This window comes from Lytechinus pictus, chromosome 2 (assembly GCF_037042905.1).
Source record: "Lytechinus pictus isolate F3 Inbred chromosome 2, Lp3.0, whole genome shotgun sequence".
NCBI lineage: Eukaryota > Metazoa > Echinodermata > Echinoidea > Temnopleuroida > Toxopneustidae > Lytechinus > Lytechinus pictus.
The window spans coordinates 59,923,334-59,944,673 of NC_087246.1; the positions used below are offsets into that span (position 1 = coordinate 59,923,334).

Below are 21,340 nucleotides of genomic sequence, written 5' to 3' on the forward strand. Positions count from 1 at the left end.
AACGGACACAAGTGCTGTGGTGGGATTTTAACCCCAGACCTCGTGGTTCAAAGTCTGGAGACCGATTCACTCAGCTACAACACCTCTACAATGTTGTGGTCTATACATGTATATTGCTCACATAGTAGGATAAATATGTAGAATTACCTGTTGAACTGCGTGAATACAAGGTTCCAGATCTCCAGCACGTCAGGCACATCCATATTGACCATGGCACGGGCATCACGATCCCCAATACGATCAAAGTGGATCTCGGTACACGGCCCACATGGGCCTACTTCTCCCATCTCCCAGAAGTTATCCTTCATGCCAAATGGCATCACACGCTCTTCAGGTATCCTGTAATATGCAGGAAGGGAAAAAAAGGTGAAAAATTGAAGAAACCAGGATGGAAAAAAGACCTAGAAAAAATTCTGATACAGGAGAAATAGTAATTGTAAATTTCATTATTGCGCAAATTCTAAATCTCAACTGCGTATTACAATGTTATTGTTATTATTACCCAGCTTTAGCCTGCTGCCTACAGGCGCTCTGGCATTCAAGGAATTTCTTCCTACTGGGTCCCCATTCACCTCAACTGGGTTGAGTGCAACACAATGTGGGTAAATTTCTTAAAGGACAACAAGGCATGGCTAGGAATTGAACCCACGTCCCTCAGATTGCAACAACTACCCTTGATATGGAGATATCAGGTATGTCTATATCCGTGTAAGATACAGTTATCCATCCGCCAGAGTGCTTGAAGACTGTCTATTAAACCATTCATAAGTAGTCATTGAATTCAGTACTTGCAAAATTCAAAGATATCTTTTAAACTAGTGAACAATTAACACCTGGGTAGCGAATTGTTAATAATGACATCAATTTCATGACAGGACTTGAAGAACCTTATGAACTATAGTAAGACTATTCAACCAAACCAGAACAACCTTTCCTGTAGTTTCATTTTTATCCTGTAGCTGACAAGAACCAGGAGTTCCCTTTACAAATTTAAAAAGGATAATGAGAATTAATATCTAGGGAGACAGTGAGCAAGAGAGATAAATAACACATCAAAAACATGTAGTAAAACTCAAACTTTTAACCCATCACCCATAGTTAGTCTGACAGCAGATTCCCAAGACAAGACAAATCTCCTGTGGTTGCACCATTATTAAAAACCATACGACAAAAACATGGGGGAACTGCTTCAGTACTTACCCTAGATCAAGCCAGATCTGCTTGCATTCCAGGTCTGGTTCAAGCCCTGCCTTGGCATCTCCTCCAAAGTATGTGATATACATCCTCTCAGCAGGGAGCTTGTAGACCTCGGTTAGCAGCTTCCAAGACATTTCACAAGACTCTTTCTGACACCATCAAATGAAAATCATAGTTGAGTTGAGTAATTATATAGTCATAATGTGTATCATTGGTTAGAAAACTCTTGATATTTCAATATTAATTTCATAATCATCAAGAAAAAATTGAAGATGGAAATGAATATATTGAAAATAATTTTTTTTGTAACATATGAATTCCTTGACAACAATGGGGAAATGACAACAGCAAGGTAAGCTGTTGCCATTTCACTTAGTACTTAATCAAGAGATGTAGATGTGTATCGCCTTTACAGGAGATCAATGCTATTATGGCAAATTGTGTCCCAGATGTCATACTCTGACAATCAATATAGTACCAATTAAGTAAAAACATATCAGATAGCACAGTTTGATGAAAAGTCTCCTAGGTCTTACCTTGAAGTAGTCGCCGAATGACCAGGTGCCCAACATCTCAAAGAATGTATGATGGTAGACATCCTTGCCCACATCATCAAGGTCATTGTGCTTGCCACCAGCACGGATGCACTTCTGACTGTTGACAGCACGGGCCAACCTTCCAAGGTCACTGTTAGGGTCTACTGTCCCTTGGAAGATTGGCTTGAACTGATGGACAAATATAAGAAACATACAATTAATCAAGCCTTAATTTACTACTCAGATTTCATACATCAATCTAGTCCCAAAATATACTCCTATAAGATCTTCATCCAATGCTAGTATTTTTGTCAGTCTCAGACATGGGAGGTACAGGTTTTTGCATATGCTGGTCCAACTCCATTTGATAATACAAGACTGCACTTCTGTTGATACATTTAAATGGTACCAGTTTATTCAATGCTTAGTGGTTTTTAAACTTAATTGTCTTAATTGTCATTGAGCCTTGTCTTTTATTTCTTGCTGTACACAGATTTTTTTCATCCTTTCTTTTATTATGCACTGAGCACTCTAGTGGACTTCGTACATTGTACATATAAATCACACATTAAGCACACATGGGTATACTAATCATTCCCTAAAAAAAGGCCGGTCTTCAGACAGAATGTCTTGCTCTTTTTTTTACACATTTCTAAAACAATTGTTTGAAAATCATACATTTTCAAACGAATTTATTTGGCTCATATTATTCTCATTCATAAAAAAAACACTTGGTGGTCATTTAATTACATTATCTTACATTGTTTCATTTTGTCACTGCTACCACAACTGGAATTTAACTGACAGAAACTGCTAAATTTATACATAGAGCCGATACGGTATCAGAATACATGCAATTGTACACTCAGTGTATTTTATTTGGCCCATTGTAAGTACACATTTTTAGTCATCATAGTAAGCAGTAATGAATCACCCATCATTATCTCATCATCTTTTCCCTTACTCATATATCTATCATCCAAACCTTAAAAGGGGATCAAGTCTACATATCCATTGATGATATCATGGTTCAAGGTTTAAATTTTGTTACTGTGTACCAAGCTGGTTATACATAATGTACACATCATTTCAAAGGACAGCAATTTTAAAGCAGTAATGTAATTAGTAACCAGTTCAAAATATCTATCAAATACAACAGAAATACAAATACTACGAGTGATTATTAAGTTATGTACAGAAAAAAATCTACAAACATAGGCTGCTATCAAATTTACATGTTTATATCTCAAGTCATCATTATCTTGTTTTTAATATTGAAATATTAACTGCACTTTTCAAACTAAAAACTAAAGCACAGTTTCAAAGATTGTGTACCAGTATGTGATTTTTAATCAATATGTCATAGCAAATACAACTCTGTTCATTACTTTGCTTGTAATTAATATACAATGTTTTTTTCAAATACAAATCAAATATTCTTTTACACAGTCTGTTAATATATTTTTTTTAATTTGTTTATTAAAAACATTGAAAAAAAGGAGAAAAATCACGGTAGGCCTACCTGTAAGGGTAGAATTATTCCTCACCTGATTCATACCAGCATTGGCGAAGAGAAGGGTTGGATCATCCAGAGGGATGACAGAAGATGACCTCCAGAAGTCATGAGGGAGATCATTCAGCTTCACATGGTAGTCAATGAAGATTTGACGAATATCTTTTGAGGTGAGACTGGCATCCATTCTTACGTTTTAATCAGTTCAACTGTATAAAGCCTAGGTGATTAAAGAATATTGATCATTTGCACCAATCTGAATAGTCTCTTAATTATACCGTTCGAAGCATAATGTGACAGTTAAGTAGGCCTACTGGACTGATAAAAAATAAATGCAGGGGGAATCACTTTGCCATATACATGTATTGAATTTTAAGAAAAAACAACAACTTTAAAGTACATAGAACATACAGGTATGAAAACTAGGCTCAAGACAACAATACAGAAATAATATCTTTATGTTTGATTGTTACGCAACTAATTGAAATTTTGAAGATGATGCAATCAATGTCCAATAATATCCTCTTGAGATTTATGTCCACGTGAGTTAAAACAGGGCTCGACATTAGAGGGTGCCCGGGACACATGGGCGCAGGCCTAGGTTAGACCTCCGGGTGCTCAAAAACGAAAAAAAAAAATTCTAGGCACTCGGATCAGGCACCCAAATTTTCAGAAATGATTCTTCCCATCGAATAAATTTTTAAATGTGTCATCAAAATCAACAGTATTGTCTAATTTAACTACTATTAACTTGAATTGTATTCCCCCAAAATGAAACATATTGTATAAGTATGATGCCTATTTGCCATACATGTTTGAAGTTTATTTTGATTCCAGTTCGAATTTTACTTGTCTGTTCGTGCTGAGATAAGCCATGCTCGATGAATTCATGAATGGAATTGCATCCTCATCGTTCTCGCATGCGCACTGCACTATGCTTTAATCAAACCAGATCGAAATGGATCCAAAAGGGAAAATTATGATGCAATCAACGTAAAATAAACCTTGCTCTCATTAACAATATTTCTTATGGCCATAGAAAATTATTCAATAGTAACATTTTAACAATAATTTACAATATAATCAATACCAATATAATAATCATTAATATGAATTTAACGTTAACTACAGCTTAATGTGAAACATTAATTTATATTGAAAAATAGTATATATATTTAAAACCTACAATGTGTTGCCCAAATCGTCTAAGTGTTTTTTTTTTTTTTTTTTTTCACTACATATGTATAATTAATTTTGTTTGCAACGGATACAAATATTTATGTTTTATATATGGTATACAATTTGTTTTTGTTTGATGGAAGTGAAATAAATGAATTTGAATTTGAATTTGAATTTGTCCGGGACATTTGTATTTTATTTCGATAATTTTGGAAGATTATAGAAAGATTGGTATTTTATATTTTCAAGATTATTATTTCTATGGATGAAAAAACATTAATCATAGGATATGATCAGCAAAATTCCAGCCATGTTATGTGTTATCTATTTTGTGTTATTGCTCGATTTGTTACTCATCGAAATATATAAAAAGCATATTTAAAGGAAAAAAATATGATGCAAATTCTTTATGGATTGAATTCAAGCTTATTATGATTATGAGGCGCGGTAGCTCAGTCGGTACAGCGGGGGATTCGTATTGCAGTGACCCTGGTTCGATATCCCACTTGGTGCGCTTGTGCCCTTTGGTAAGGCATTAATCCTCAGTACCAGGTCCTTCGAAGAGGACCTTAAGCCGTCGGTCCTCTGGTTGCTTGCTTACAAGCATTCATGCTTTCTTAGCAATCAGGTAAAAAATCACCACAACCTATTATTCATTTAGAAAGTTTATGTTTAAAAAGCAAGTTCGGAATTTTGAAAAAAATAAATGTGATATTTAAAAAATTATTGCATTATTGAATTGAATTGATTTTTGTTATTGTTTGTATATATATATCTACATGTTATTGTGAATAAATGTGAATAAATACCTCGATAAGAGGACTAAAAAAAAAAATTGTTTCCATTTTTAATGACGGACATATGTCAGGATTGATTCTCCACCATTCAATTGCAGAAACTCTTCTAATGATCGTAATATCTCCATAGAATACCATTTAAAGAGAAATGCCAGTATTTGCAGTAAACACTGATTTCATGAGAAAGTCTGTAAAACCAGGCTTAATTGTCAGTATATCATCGAGGATCTAGATCTGGTACAGTTACATAAACTGAACTTTGTGAAATCTTGAAATCTACGCTGAAAAATGTTCACACTGAAGATCACCAACACAGATAAGCGCACGTGGGACAGTGTATTATTATTGCTGGAATAAAGACCCGACGGAAGTGACAGAATCCGCGCTTATTTTGCTTATTTCTCAGCAATTACACAATTTCTTCCAGAATCCTTTGGCACATATTTTTAATTCATACAAACAGACACTTGGGTGGTCATTATATTAGATTCTGTAAAAAGTCATTTTGAGATCGTTACCAAAACTGGAATTTATCTTTAACATGGCAGAGTGGACTAAGACGCAAGGCTATACATGGAAAGTCCGTGGTTCGATCCCCGGCAGTGGCACCTACATGTATGCCCGTGAGCAAGGTACACCAGTGTGTTGGCTCAGTTGGTAGAGCGTCCGTCTCACAACCGGGAGGTCGGGGGTTCAAACCCCGGCCGCGTCAGACCAAAAGACATTAAAAGATGGGAGTTGCTGCTACCCTGTTTGGCGTTCAACGATTAAAGGGATAGAGCCTCGTCGATCTGGCGCTGCACAGCGGCTGCCGGGCGCACGATCAATTGGGCAAAGTAAATTTTCTGAGTATTTCATTTCATGTCTATTACGAACAATAAAATATGGATTTTCATTTTCATTTCATTTCATTAACTCTACAATGAGCATCTTTTATGGAAACGCTATTATTGGTAACTAGGTGTGCACTTGTTTTAAAAAAAAAAGCAGAGAAAATTACGATTGATATTTAGTTCTAGATCTATTCCCATCAATTTGAAGCTCATTTTTGTGCTCAACTCAAGCTCAGTATTCCACGAATATGTCATCAGTCGTGCATGCATGCGCATTGTGCTTCTTTGCGAAGCTCAGGAATTAAAAGGAAAAAAAGGGGTGCATTTTCAGAATATGGTAGAAGTTTGATGAATTTCAAGAATATATTGTGTTTGATAAGACAAGTATGACTATACTCTGTAAAGAGGACTGTACTCAACGGAAGAAGAAGAAGACTGGATTGAAATGTGAAGTGTTGTTGTAACTTGTAAGTTGTATGACTTCCTGAGAGTGAGAGTTGAGAAGTCAATCATCCTGCAGATTCCTGTTCTAAAAACGTAAGTTTTTTACATCAAGTAAATGCAGGTGGTTGACCGATATTTGTATTTTATTTCTTGAAGTTGAAGAAAAGACTTTGGAGTAGGCCTAATGAGTAGCAAAATAAAAAAATTGGATTACTATATTCTTCCTATGTTGAATTGCTGATGCAATCATCTTCAATCGGGCGGAACAATGAATGGGTGCGGTACAGCTAGTCGCACTGCTCTTTCGAACGGACGTACCAACGCTATCGACCCCAGAGTTCTGGCAAGCGACATGCTCAGTTTGCCCATCGCATCTCGCAGCAGAAATGACATACAAATAAATATCATTGCAACATAACTAATCACTCTAACGTGAAATTTCTACCCCAAAAACAATTAACAATATCTATCCACTCATTCAACAATCATAATTTACTTTCGTATGGAATAAATATCGTAATAATCAGATCTTACCCTTCCCCTCAATGACGGCTGCTCTGTCGGGGTCGATTTTTTGTACACACGTGGGCTTATTATTATTGTACAACGCCTACTTAGCTTGTTGTACGCGAGCAAATGGGAGGCTGAATGCAACGCCTCGTTGAATAGAGCATCTTTCTTTCACCTCATGCGAAATCTCGCACCATCGCACTCATGCCTATTCGCTATTTGTATACCGGTACCCGGTACCGGTACCTATAGTGCAGACCTGTGCAAATACATAGGGATTCGAACATGTACCGGTATGTTGCATTTGTATGCAGATACCGGAGGCATTTCAATCCCGGATTTCAATGTTAATCCCGGATTTCAATGTTAATCCTACTAATATTAGGAATGATTTCGGGGAATGATGAGAAGATATTTTCAAGCTGAATAAATTAGTCAAATTATTAATTTAAATGCATGTAAACTCTAATCAGGATCAACCCGGGGGTCAACCATATAATCCAATTCTAACATTCTTTTTATATTGCAATCTAATTATTTTTCTTTCAGTTTATTTCATATCTTTTTTACCGGTATCTCTTTTTAAATTTTAATTTATTATAAAAATTATTCATTTACAATTATTGTCATTATTATTTTGCACTTTATCTACTTATCTAATATTTATACTATCACTATTATTACGTTAGCGTGGATGTGACTCCCAAAGACATTTTGCTGACCCAACTATTCAGATTCAGATAATTATTATTATTTTTTTTTTTGGGGGGGGGGGGACTACAAAGTAACTGTCATTCATTCTGATCCTGATGATAGAATCGTGCATCCTTCCAAATCTCGGGTAAGAGAACAGCGCCACGTTTGCAAATTAAGGCTTATTTTAAATCTGCTGGGTTATAATTGGGTCAAGGCTTAATGGCAAAGTAGATATACATTTACCATGATTAATATGTAGGCATATATATCGGCCTATATGCTTTGTGACATTCAAGTTTATAGGCACACACATATATACACCCCCCCCCCCCGATATGAGTACATATTACATAGCATGCCAACAGCGATACTACATTGTGAGAAAGGGGGGGGGGATTGAAATGCTATCAAAGAAAGAAATTTTTAATTCACCTCACCTTAATCATGATTTAAATTTTGTATGCCTGCATCCAAAGACCAATGATCATCAATCTTTCGTTAATATTCCACAACCTCCTGCCATAACAGTGGTATTGAAATTTTGTCCATTATAGAAATCCTTTTACGAATCAACCTTATTCTACATTTTTTTTTGGGGGGGGGTACAGGCAGTTTACTTAAATTTCATTTATTCATTTATTGCACTCGACACGAAAAATAAACTATGTACATAAAAAATAAATATTAATAAAAATGTACATTTCAGATCAATTTCAAATCAAATGAAATTAATTTAAGAAAAGTACATTGGTTTAGAGATTTCTCAAACTGAGCTTAGCAAATTGATAAATCATTCTGAGGCCCTGTAACATAAAGCTTAACGATGGATTTTGCGGCTGATTTCAATAATTGATTGCATTGATTATTGTGTTATGATCAAACTCAAAATCAGCCCCATGATTAATCTCTTAACTTTATGTCAAGTGGCCCTTATATTCACACCACTTCAATGAAAACACAAGGACAACGTCAATGTAGTATATAGAATTCCAGTATCATAATTATAATCAATTTATATAGTAAGTTAATTAATCCAGCCATATATATAAAATACAATATATTCAGGATACATGAGAGAAAAAAGGTAGAATCTGTATTTCAGAATCAAATCTTAAAAGAGAAATTAAGTTGCTCCTTCATAATCCTTTCAATGCATGTATGATAATATTCTGATATACAAAAAATTGTAATACAGTACAAACACAATCATGTTCTCCTTTGAGTAACATTACTCAAAGAACTACTACTGTGAATGAATAGAAAATGTATCATTTAAAAGACAACATCTTTTTTTATTAAATGTATTGAATGATAAGCCAATAACACTTTGCTAATAATCAACATCTAATCATTGCGTTGGTACATATAGGCCAGAATTAACAAACTATGGAGAGTTTGAAATGTAAAAAATCTTGCTTTTGCTTCCATGTTGCTATATCTCACTTTCATTGGATTTCATAAATTCTTGCATGAATGAAAATGAAAAAAACAAACAAAACAAAACAAAACAGACAAATATAGTACATGCATGTACTTCTAGTTCTAATGTTTTTGATAAGTGGGTTTCAAATGCTGACAATTTAAGGTTCAACAGTTTGGGATTGAGTTGTATTTGGCTCCCCTATATTTATAATTAGCATAAAAATTAAAACGATTTCCAAAAAAAAATATTTTTCATGTTATTGCAAATCACTTATCAATACTGACCAGTATCAACATTTGTGCTGAACATCTGTATACAAATCCATCTATACATCTTTTCAAAATTACATTATTGCAAAATCCCAATTAAATTTCACCTTACATAATACATACCATAAAGTTTCCATCAAACTTACTCTAATAATAATATAACAAACTGCTAGTATGAAAAAAAAATCATAAAAATATAGATAGAAAGGTCACTTCATATAGATTTTAGCATCTTCCATTATCTATTCATCTATGAATTCAGGCCATGTTCACAATATTCTGTAGATTGGCACAATCATTTTTGATACCTATGAAAAAAAAAAAAACTGCAAGAAAAAAAATCCATGTATTTTTATAGCTTTAGTAGCTTTCATTTGATGTTAAAAAGTGTTGCAAGGTGAAAATTCACTCAAATGTGAAATTGACAAATAATTGGGCATATAAAAATCACTGTTTCTGTGTATAAACTGGCAAAGTTCTAATTTATATTCTCAAGCCATATTTATCAATTTCAGGTCCATGGAGTAAAATAATCAACCCCCACTTCTCTCAATTCTAACTTCACTTCATGAACTTCTCAATAATTCGAGAGCATTACAACTTTTGATATGAAAGGTCCCACCTATAGGGAGTTGGTTTATATATTTTATAGAATTGCTCTAAATGAAAATGAAGTTCAATATTGGAAAGACAGTTGGTGCATAATCATACTTACAACAGAACAAAAATCACTGTACATTAGTTAGTAACTTCTATTTGATATAATCTGTGCTGAAATAAAGTATAAGAAGTTCTAGGTTGAAATTACTATTCAGATAAAATTCAATCAATTGAATTAAAGTTAAATCTGCAATAAAATCCAGATATTATTAATACCAAAAGCCGACACTATCTGAAGAATACAATGACAAAACATATTCTAATCAGGATGCTTTGAGTAATTGCACAAGTTTGACATCATCATAACCATCATCCAAGATACTTTAGATATATTATAAACTATGTTCTGTATTAAACAGAAAACCCTCATTATTATCCAAATCCATTAGCCTTCGTTCATTATGCTATTTTTCATGGGAAAACAATTTCTAGTTTTGGTTAGTTTCTACTGTAGTCCGGTTAACGCATTGCCTACTGAAACTGCGTGGTCCCTGTCCAAAACCTATGGGCATTACAGAATTCAGTAGTCAATAGGTTAACATGCACTGGAATGAATTAGACCTGTTCTTGGGCTAGTCTGTAGGCGTAGACGCTTCCCCTCTCTAGGAAGTGACTGTTTGGATCTTCGTCTTTGCGAGATCGCTTCCGTGGTCTGTTGTTGCTATCATCGTTGTTGTCATTGTCGTCAGGGGACCCGTAACCACCTCCACCAGGAGTACGGATCAGTAATACATCCTACAAGACAGAAAGAGAAATAGAGAAAGATAGACCAGAGCTGATTTTATCAAACATATGAAGGGAAGAAAAAAGATCCTAAAATCAATTTGCTCCCAGACCCTAACTTATCAAGCTCCTCGAGCAGTGGGGTGATGGACTCACATAAAACAACAATTGGAAATATGCCTGGCAGCTGAATGTTGTACCCTCTACAGTTTGTTAATTTGTGCATCAGGAAGACAATACAGAAGACTGTTGCAAAAGTCAATGCAAGACATGAATGAGACTCTGGGTAGTCTTGTTTGTAAGAAATTGACAGATGCTACCGATTTCGTGCAACACAAATGAGGCAGATCTGCAAATTTTGTTTTCATGAGACTTGTAAGACAGATTATAATAAAAATGTAACTTCCTATATACCTCCAATTGTTTTGTTAAACGGTCTATGTATAAAACAAAAGAGGACATGAGCCTATGGCAGGATGCCCAGAATGTGATTGAGCTCCTTGAGGATCAGTCCCCTTTCATTAAGAGAGTATCTCTTACCCCAGCCTTCACATCGATGGTATTCTTGCCTCCTAGATTGATGGTATGACCATTGGCAAAGATAAAATGGTTACTTCCTGGCATTCCTTCACAGCCACCTACAAGAAGAGATGAATGATAGTGATAATAACGACGGAAAGATGAGGAGAAGGAGGAACAGAAGCTCGCTGATTGGCCGCTTCCTCTCAGGTAGTGATCGTGGGTCTGAAACAACGGTTAACATAAGAAATCCAAGCCAGGCTCCTAAAGGCTATGTGGCTCAGATTGCGTTCACCCGACCTTTCACAATTAGTCTATTTTTCGGTCGGCAGGCGTTTGATATAAACATAACAGACAGAGCCTTGTTTTAGGCTACAATTATCATACACAATTATAGTCAATGCAATCGATCAAAGAAATCTTCCCCATCATGAATCGATTGGCTCTACCTTTAGGGCCTTGATATGGGAAACTGATACAATAATTTCATGTTGTCTGGGAAAGAGTGATGAATTAAAAACATTCCTTGAGGGATACTCCACATATAAACATTCCTATCACGACCATGATTAAGATCACAGTCTCATTACTTTCTCAAAGTATATACCGTTATACTTTTAGTGCACCTCGAAATAGATTATTTCTTGAATGGTGTCACAATATAAATGTCTATCATTAATATTATCATTATTATTATGACTGCTGAAAGAGATTGGGATATTTTAGCTACCTTTCATTCCATAGGGTCTAAAAGACCTGCGTTCACTCAGGAGTGCGATGGTCAAAGGTCGTCTAAAGAGGACCTCTCGGACGACCCCATCCCCGCCCCGGAATTGCCCTGCTCCTCCGGTGCCAGGGTTCAACTGGAACTGCTTCAATACGACAGGATATCTTTGAAAAAAAAGTTGAATAAGGAAACATTCATTCAAACATATTCAAACATGAAGATATGATCAGTTAAAAAGGATACATCACGGTCCTGGGGTACAGGTATTTCATAAATATGAAGTCATAATTTTTTATTTGAAATTTCATTTTGGTCTTATCTAAATTCTGACAGAATTCTGGACATGAATTTCAATCTTAAATCAAGTAGAATAACATTATCAATATCTCGGGCCATTGCAGGCAGATCATCGCTAACCGTTTGTTTACATTATAGTGCACTTATTAACTCTCCCCAACATGTTTTACATCCACCATCAAAATACCTTTCTATAGGCCTTTACAGATGTCTTTTTCAATGGACTATGTTGATCATCTCATTAAAAACCAGCCTTGACACTGTACAGCTGCATAGCAATGTTTGGCCCAAGAGAGAAGGGGTCATGTAAGGCACATGGTTGTATATGGCAATTACATTTGACCTGAAATCAGAACGCGTTGTGGTGAAGTGGTTTTGACTCTCGCCTTGTAATCAGAGGGTTGCATTTTCAAATCCCACCGCAGCCTTGCATCCTTTGGCAAAGCATCCCTCCATAATGTGCCACCCTCAAACCAGGTATTAAGTGGGAAGGATGCGAAAACCTATGTAGTATGCCCAGCAAATGAGGTTGAAAAAATCTTGTTGGAAATCTCTCCAGGGAGAGAAGTGCATATATTGTGTGCCGGTATGCCAGGTGGGTGTTTCATAAAGCTGTTCGTAAGATAAGAACGACTTTAAGAATGACTGGTGATCCTTTCTTTTCGTAAATAATATACACCATAGGGGATGGTTTAGCGCGTAAAAAAGGATCACCAGTCGTTCTTAACTTATGAACAGCTTTATGAAACGGCCCCCAGGATCTGATGACCGGCCTAATAGAATTATCTGTAGATCGCTTAGAAAATGTGGTTCCAATCTATCAAATGCTACATAAAAGTGGAATATCATTATTATGTAATTAAAGTACAAACATGTTTTAAAACACCTTAGCATTTATCTCTCATGCAAAATGTTTCTAGCTCATATACATTCAAATCAAATAAAGCTTTTTGGAACCCAATTAATCAAAACATCTTTTCGTTATATCTGTAATAAGTACCCTGAAACATGTATGGAATCTTTCATTCTACTCTAGAAAATAAACCTTATCATCAATGATTTGCATGTTGGTACTCTAGTCTGACTTGACTCTTTGTGAAGCACCTCCAGAGGGCGCTTCATCAGTTGTATCCTCACCTTCTTTCAAATATCTCTGGATCAGTGATCCTGGTGTTGGTCATATGAACATGGACACCACTCCTACCGTGCCACGTGGGACCCTGAAATGAAAGAGGTTTTAAGAAAAATTAAAGCCTTTTAAAGCTTGGATAAAGGGTCAGTAATGTGAATTAGACTCAAGTGTCATAACATTCCAATATTACAAACATGTAGTAGTCATTGAATGTTTTTGTCAGCCTTTAGGATTTAAATCTGGCATTTTTTCAGCAGTTACAGTTTGAATTTGTCATCTAGCACCATCTCATGGCAATTTCTTTATTTTAACTAAAAATGGCCCCTTTGAGCATTTACTTTAAACAAAGCAGCCGACAGAATATATCCTGAACTTTTTAGGTCATTCCCGACTTAAGAAGACATAAATACAAAGGTTGGGCACCCAATCAAACTCAAATTTGATGTAAAATCTGTAAGTTAGACCAATAAAACCATTATAGCATAAACATTTTCTATTTTTACAACCATTTAACTGTACAGGAAAAAAAATCCTTTCACGATAGTTGCTGAAGTTTCACATTACACATCTTTACATCCAAGAAACAGTCATGTATTTTCCATATCATCTTGAAATGATCTTTATATAGTTGGAAACTATCGAGAAAATGAAGAACATTCCCTTTTTTCTTGACTCTGACAGATTATTTTCAGTCTATCTAGATCTAATAGATAGATCTTCAGACTTACTTAAAAATAATTTACCGGTAATACCAATGGATAAGCCAAGAATAAGTTATTGAATAATTCATATTGAAATTATCTATGATTTTATAGGCCTTTTCTCCACTTGAAAAAGAAAATGTACCTGCTTCAATAAAGATAGATTTACCAGACAGGTCTATGAACTTTTTGCTTTACCCACAATGCCCAACAAATCCAGATAAATTTTTTTTCATGTCGAGAAAAGGAGCCCAAAAGTAAAAATAAGTTACATATAAACAAGCAAAAAGCAGAAATATGGATACAGGAAAGTGCACAAAGTTGCAACTGAAGACTTTACATTATTCTCTGCTATTTTCAATAACCATTATATCAAAGTGTAGAGTGTGTTAGCGTAGGGGGAGGGAGGGGTGTATGTTATAACCGATTAGTTTGATTTCTTGTTGTCTTGGTATGTTATTTTCATATGAGGACCCCCGGTAGACCAGCAGCACCATGATGATGCTGCTGAGTAGGGCCATCCTCATGTTTTCTTTTGTCAATTTCACATGTATCATTTTATATGTATTGTTATTTGTTCTTAACGGAAATAAATTAAATCAAATTCAATTCAACTTTAGCTACTGAAACCCCCCTCCCCCCGTAGTTATTCATCTTTGTTATGAATATCTTGCAAATCAAATACTATAACTAGTAAATTATGCAAACTTACAGCACCAGCCCCTCCTGCTATTGTTTCGTAGTATCCAACATCTTCATCTCCCAACGTGAAGTTGTTCATGGTTCCCTGTAAATACAAAAAGGAAATGTAAAAATTAGCAAAATAGGACCATGGATTTGAATCCTATATTTAAAATCTGCATAAATTGCACTAAGAAAAGGAATTTCACTGAATAATTTTTCAGAATTATTCTGTATTCTACTTCCAAATCAGGGCGGGTATTACACAAATTCTGTTTAAAATATTGATTTTCAGAACCGTATGAAGGGACAGGGTGTGTATTGCATAAATTTCCGTAGGTATCAGTGGACGGTATAATAACGTTCTTTGTAATAAAATCCAGCTTTTATCCTGTATTTCGACTCTGCTTTCTCTTTCCATGCAGGGCTATCTGGGAGCGTGCATTTTGCCATAGACTCATCAGCGCTGGTGGCAAGCACCACAGAAATTTGGCTTAGTGGCCTTTTGTTCATGGTTAGAAATAATACAGATTTCTCATATTCTTGATGATTCCACGGATTCTATCTATTCCAAATTCATCAGTGAATCAGTTCCTAAAATCAATATGGGAATGATATTGAGCCTAAAAGTATTTCAAGTTCAAGTTCGTCTTTATTTATCCATATTTTGTCATTTACAAACTTTTTAAAAAAAGCTTTCTACAGGTGTTCCATTTTCCATTTATTTCTATTACTTACAATATTAATTTACTATGCTTATGTATTTGATCTATTTATTTGTATATACATGTGCATCTCAAATGTACATATTTTGTTGTTTTTTAATGGAAAAGAATAAATAAATGAATTGAATATTTGATTTTTTTTTTTTCACAACTTCAAGTCAATAAACATCAAAATTCCATATTAAACATATAAAACAATTAATACATTTATAAGTGAGAGTGAATACCCGTTAACATAAAGGCTACAAACAAATAATATACTTGTATATATAGCCTCCAGTTGACAAACGATGACAATACTTGAAATTCAGTCATTTTTCTTACAAATTTTACCCCCGAGGTGACTTGTCAAAAGTCTATGCCATGTCTTTTAGGAGGAATCCCAATATAAGGATGCAATGCGTCTTTTCATTGCAGCTTTCCTACAGTCACCATTGTTTTGTCTATGGTGAGTTTTGTAATGAAGAGCTGCTTGCAGGATTCCTACAGGATAGACACAGCTCTGACATTTGAGGAGGTGCCTAAAGGAACTGCACCCTGGCAAAATTCCTGGTAAAACATGCATATGACAAAACAAATCACTTATATGCATACATTACATTATGAATAATCTTACCATTATGGACATAATCTCTTTATGAGTAAATAATATAAGCAGTTTGGACAGTTTCTAGATATGGAAAATGAACCTGAAATTACCTATTGTTAGATTGTGGAACTTTGAAATTGCAGTAATGTGAGAAATTGTGGATATTTTAATTTCTACATAATCCCCCCCCCCCCCCAGGGGTGTGAGTGGGCACAAATAAAAAGATCTGAAAAAAAGCTAAAGAGTGTTGAAAAAGTCTGAAATAGAAAGAGCTCCCATACTTTTTGTACAGAGGAAGGCCAAAAATAAGCTGAAATTAAGCTGAAAAAAAAAAAAAAAATCTGAACTCTCACACCCCTGCCCCCCCCCCCAAAAAAAATCAGTCAATATTTCTTGTATACCTGTGAGGCAGCACAGACTTGGAACGCTTTGAGTATGACATCTACAATCCTCTGCGATGTTTCTACGTTACCACCGATGACTGCTGCATTGTGGGTAGGGTTGAGTAGAATACCCTCCGGAATGATGATCTTGATCGGGTTCAGGCAACCCTATCGAATAGATTCATGACAAGAATTTTAATAAAAAATCAGCATCTCTGTCTTACTGAAATCAATGTATTATTGCAGATAATACATTGGCTGCAGTGGGGCTAATTAAGTACTAATGAGTTCCCACCAAATATGGGCTGTGGACGTATATCTACAAACATATGGTATGATAAAAGTTGAAATGGAAAATAGGTTTTTTGTGACATCATGACTTTGGTTCTCTATGGCAGTGTGTGAATTGCCACCTAACAAGTGGAGAAAGATCGTTTAAACATAATGGCCCGTATTCTGAAGTCATGTTTAACTTAGACCATGGTCTAACTCTGTGCTAAAATTATGGGAAGCCAAGTGTCAAAATTTTTATTAAGTTGTATGTCTTTTATGTTTACTGTGCTCTTTCCTGATTCATCGATGGTGAAGACAATCACCTATTTATACTTCCTAGACAATTATGAATGATTTTGAGAGCCAAATGAGCTGAAATATGATATCTCTACTGTTGGCGATTTACAATTGGCCATCCATACTTTTAAACCACAACTTTAAACCTGAGTTTAAGTTAAACCCGACTTCAGAATACGGGCCATTCAGTCTACTTTCAATTTGGTCTAATTGCTGTTCGGTCTACATTCCACTTGGTCTACTACTCACTTAGTCTTAATGTCAAATAGCCTAATGCCCAAATGGTTCAATGTCCACTATTAATTATTCGCAGTGTGGTCAAATTTGGTCCATACACAATTCACCTAATCATATAGAATAAAGTGATGCTACACCAAGTAGATATCAGATACTCTGGGTAAAGCCTCATTGTACAATGGACAAAATGCTAAATGGGATTAATAACAATTACAACTAGACCAAATGGTTAGATGAACTGATTGTAGTAATAATAAAAATGATTATATCCAATTTTACCAATGGTAACCTTTTTGGCTCTGACATTTTTTTCTCCCAGCAAGCCCTGTTTAACATGTATTTATTATGTTGTAGATAGAATAGGCCATAGACCATGTGGGATGAGACCAAACAGGAAGTGGGCAAAGAAGAGGAAGACCAAGGGGGTGTTTCACAAAGAGTTCAGTGTGAAGCACAAATGATATTTAACACGTAATCTGATTGAAGGCTATGCGGTAGTGTGCGTCCCATGCATATGATCTGACCAGTATGATGCGTTATACAGTGCGTATCAAAAAAAAAGGGACAGATTTGAAAAGTCTATAAAATTTTAGTTTCAAATTATTATGTCTATATTTTGGTGTTAATCGGTGCTCTAAGGTCTTGTCTTTCAAATACTATTAAAAAAATTTAGTTTTGTTCATGCTTGAACGAACACGGGACGTTTTTGTTGGGGGTTCAAAAAGAGGCTTGCGCCAGAATTGCAGAATATGAGTAATATGATGATCGGACTTCTTGCTAATTAGCAGACTTCCTCTTAACCTTTTCATTATCTTTGCCATAATTTTCAAATCATGCGGTCAAAATTCATTTTCAGATCTATTTATTTGATTGAATTATTCTGTTATTTCTTTTTAATATGCTCTCTGTTAGCTTTGAATATTCCTTCTTCAAGCTAAAATTATTTTTTTCAACCGAATTATGGGAGAGCATGGATTTTTTATTCAAATCCTTTCATTATGTGCTACAAAGGTTATGGTGCCTTTTGAACAAAGCCACACAGATGGGCGGGCGCTCGGGTTGCTCCCCCCCCCCCTCAATTAAAAAAATCATGACCAAGAAAAAAAACGGACAGGAAATAAAAGGAAAAATAGAAAGTAAAATATGATATTATTTGCTGAATATTATGTCAAAATCTATCACAAAATTTGATATTGTAATAAAAAAAGTGGGAATATTTGCGTGCTCACTTCGCTCGCTCACAACTTTTTAATACATTTTACCCGATCTGCCATATCTAGCTCCTTCAAAATTGACTCAATACACCATTGTCATTGAAAGACATGAATCCCTTCCTGTGTTTCCTGTCAAGCAATTAAACTTGGTCAACGAATTAATGACCCATTGAAAAATAGATTCATGTCTTTTAAAGGTACATAACATAATTTGTTTCACATAATAAAACGATTTTAATAATCACAAGTTTTCCCAATTAATAATTCAAATCTTCTTGCTTGGGTTAACAAAAAAAATCTTCTTTTCTCAGTTACTTATGAAGGAAAATTAAAAGGTAAGAGAAGTTTAAATGAAAAAACAAAATAATTCAATTAAATAAATAACTTTGTAAATGAAATTTGACAACATAATTCGAAAATTGTGGCACAGATAATGAAAAGGTCAAGAGGAAGTCTCCTGATTAGCAAGAAGTCTGATCATTGTATTACACATATTCTGCAATTCTGGCGCAAGCCTCTTTTTGAACCCCCAACAAAAACGTCCCGTGTTCGGTCAAGCATGAATAAAATTTATTTTTTTAAATTGCATTTCAAAGATAAGACCTTAGAGCATCTATTAACACCAAAATATAGACATCATTATTTGAAACTAAAATTTTATAGACTTTTCAAATCTGTCCCGTTTTTTTTTATACGCACTGTATACCGTACGCAACTGGGAATTGAAGTGCGGCGACTCTAAATCACACTTAAATCTTTGTGAAACACCCAATCCCCCCTCCCAATGGTAATTCTACTGATTAGCTCACCTGATTGAGTGGTATATCATGTCCGACCATGCATCGTAGACAGTAGATGACTGCTGATAGACAAACAGCAGAGGGTGCATTCAGGTTTCCATAAACCTCAGGACCGGTACCACTAAAGTCAAATGTTGCAGTTCCCTGAGAACATCAGAACATTGTAATATAATGAGTTTGTACCTTGAAGTTTATTGCTTAGTTTGATCGTAGAGGGCAATATATTTTTTACTGTTGTTGAACCCAAAAAGCATGTCAGTTCGCTGGGAGCTGCGGTTGTAAAATGTAAGCTCTGAATAAAGTTACAAGTTACCTTTATCAAAGGTATGCCATGTTGCATCGTTTGAGGTGAGTCAGCAATATGACGCAAAATGATGTCAAAGGTATGAGAGGGAGAGAGAGAATATATCACATGGCACAATATACTTTTGTGGGAGAATCTGCTGAAAATGAGATGTAAGAGCGACAAGAATCGTGGACCAAGTTCTTGAGAGACTGCAAAACGGAATAACGATACCTCAGCAAAGCCCGGTTACGCTACAATAAAAACTGCATTACTTTTATTAATAACTCACCTTTTCAATGTTGATGTCCACTTTCAGAGCGATTCGCGACCCGTCGTCAAGATGGTCAATGGCAGCAAGGTGGGTTTGACCGGTCTCTCTAAGGGTCTTTTGACCAATCTCTTTGAGCATGTCCCTGACCGCGATCTCAGCGTTATTCTGGATGTGCTTCATATAGGCTTGGATCACTGGCAGGGTGTAGTAATCAATGAGTTGTTTGATCAAGATTATACCCTGAGGAAATACAAAGCAAGGACAATGTTACAATGGATATCTTGGATGATACATTCGACATCCAGCCTGGTAAATTAGGTCGGGAAGACAGAAATCCTGGCTATGCTTTGGCAGATATGAATGGTGTAGTGATTGATGATTTGTTTGATTTGATGATAAACTGAGGAAATACAGAGGTTTAAAGATGCCTAAGAGTGTCGCTAAGGCAAGCACATAACACGCCCGTCTGTAACGCAGAAAATGGAGTTATCGGTCAAGCAAGAAAAGTGTAAGGTGGCAACTTCACCTTTGACCTTATGGCCTCAAAAGCAATAGAATTGCGAGGATCTATGCAAGTATCATACACACTAAATTATATGAGCCTAGGTTAAGTTAAACTGAAGTTATCGCGTTTACAAGGACTGCAGAAGGGTAAGATGAAAACATGTCACTGTGACCTTGACCTTTGGACCTCAAAATTAATAGGCTTCCTGGGATCCATGCTAGTATCATACACACCAAATTATATGAGCCTAGGTTAAGTTAAACTGAAGTTATCACATTTACAAGGACTGCAGAAAGGTAAGATGAAAACATGTCAGTGTGACCTTGACCTTTTGACCTCAAAATCAATATGCTTCCCGGGATCCATGCTAGTATCATACACACCAAATTATATGAGCCTAGGTTAAGTTAAACTGAAGTTATCGCGTTTACAAGGACTGCAGAAGGGTAAGATGAAAACATGTCACTGTGACCTTGACCTTTGGACCTCAAAATCAATAGGCTTCCTGGGATCCATGCTAGTATCATACACACCAAATTATATGAGCCTAGGTTAAGTTAAACTGAAGTTATCGCGTTTACAAGGACTGCAGAAGGGTAAGATGAAAATTTGTCACTGTGACCTTGACCTTTGGACCTCAAAATCAATAGGCTTCCTGGGATCCATGCTAGTATCATACACACCAAATTATATGAGCCTAGGTTAAGTTAAACTGAAGTTATCGCGTTTACAAGGACTGCAGAAGGGTAAGATGAAAATTTGTCACTGTGACCTTGACCTTTGACCTCAAAATCAATAGGCTTCCTGGGATCTATGCTAGTACCATACACACCAAATTAAAAGAGCCTAGGTTAAGTCAAACTGAAGTTATCGTGTTTACAAGGAAAAGTTAACGGACGGACGGACGGACACTGAGCGTGATA

General features: G+C 35.5%; 2 protein-coding genes across 5 annotated transcripts in view; both read right to left on the reverse strand.

The window, feature by feature from the left end:
• Window positions 1-7,280, reverse strand: part of LOC129276705 (alanine--tRNA ligase, cytoplasmic-like) — a 30,723-nt gene extending 23,443 nt beyond the window's left edge. The window contains exons 1-5 of the mRNA XM_064095278.1: window positions 7,034-7,280; window positions 3,281-3,466; window positions 1,734-1,922; window positions 1,201-1,346; window positions 148-339 (exon numbers count right to left, since the gene is read on the reverse strand). Of these exons, the coding sequence (XP_063951348.1) occupies window positions 148-339; window positions 1,201-1,346; window positions 1,734-1,922; window positions 3,281-3,433 (680 nt within the window). The 5' untranslated portion in view covers window positions 3,434-3,466; window positions 7,034-7,280. The remainder of the gene's footprint in view (window positions 1-147; window positions 340-1,200; window positions 1,347-1,733; window positions 1,923-3,280; window positions 3,467-7,033) is intronic.
• Window positions 7,281-8,680: 1,400 nt separating this feature from the next.
• The window catches only part of LOC129276694 (5-oxoprolinase-like), a 47,823-nt gene continuing 35,163 nt past the window's right edge, over window positions 8,681-21,340 (reverse strand). For all 4 annotated transcript variants that reach the window (XM_064095282.1, XM_064095279.1, XM_064095281.1 and 1 more), the window contains 8 exons: window positions 19,931-20,152; window positions 19,365-19,499; window positions 16,553-16,702; window positions 14,869-14,943; window positions 13,461-13,543; window positions 12,030-12,190; window positions 11,321-11,418; window positions 8,681-10,792 (listed from right to left, as the gene is read on the reverse strand). In XM_064095282.1, coding sequence (XP_063951352.1) covers window positions 10,613-10,792; window positions 11,321-11,418; window positions 12,030-12,190; window positions 13,461-13,543; window positions 14,869-14,943; window positions 16,553-16,702; window positions 19,365-19,499; window positions 19,931-20,152 — 1,104 coding nt within the window. In that variant the 3' untranslated portion in view covers window positions 8,681-10,612. The remainder of the gene's footprint in view (window positions 10,793-11,320; window positions 11,419-12,029; window positions 12,191-13,460; window positions 13,544-14,868; window positions 14,944-16,552; window positions 16,703-19,364; window positions 19,500-19,930; window positions 20,153-21,340) is intronic.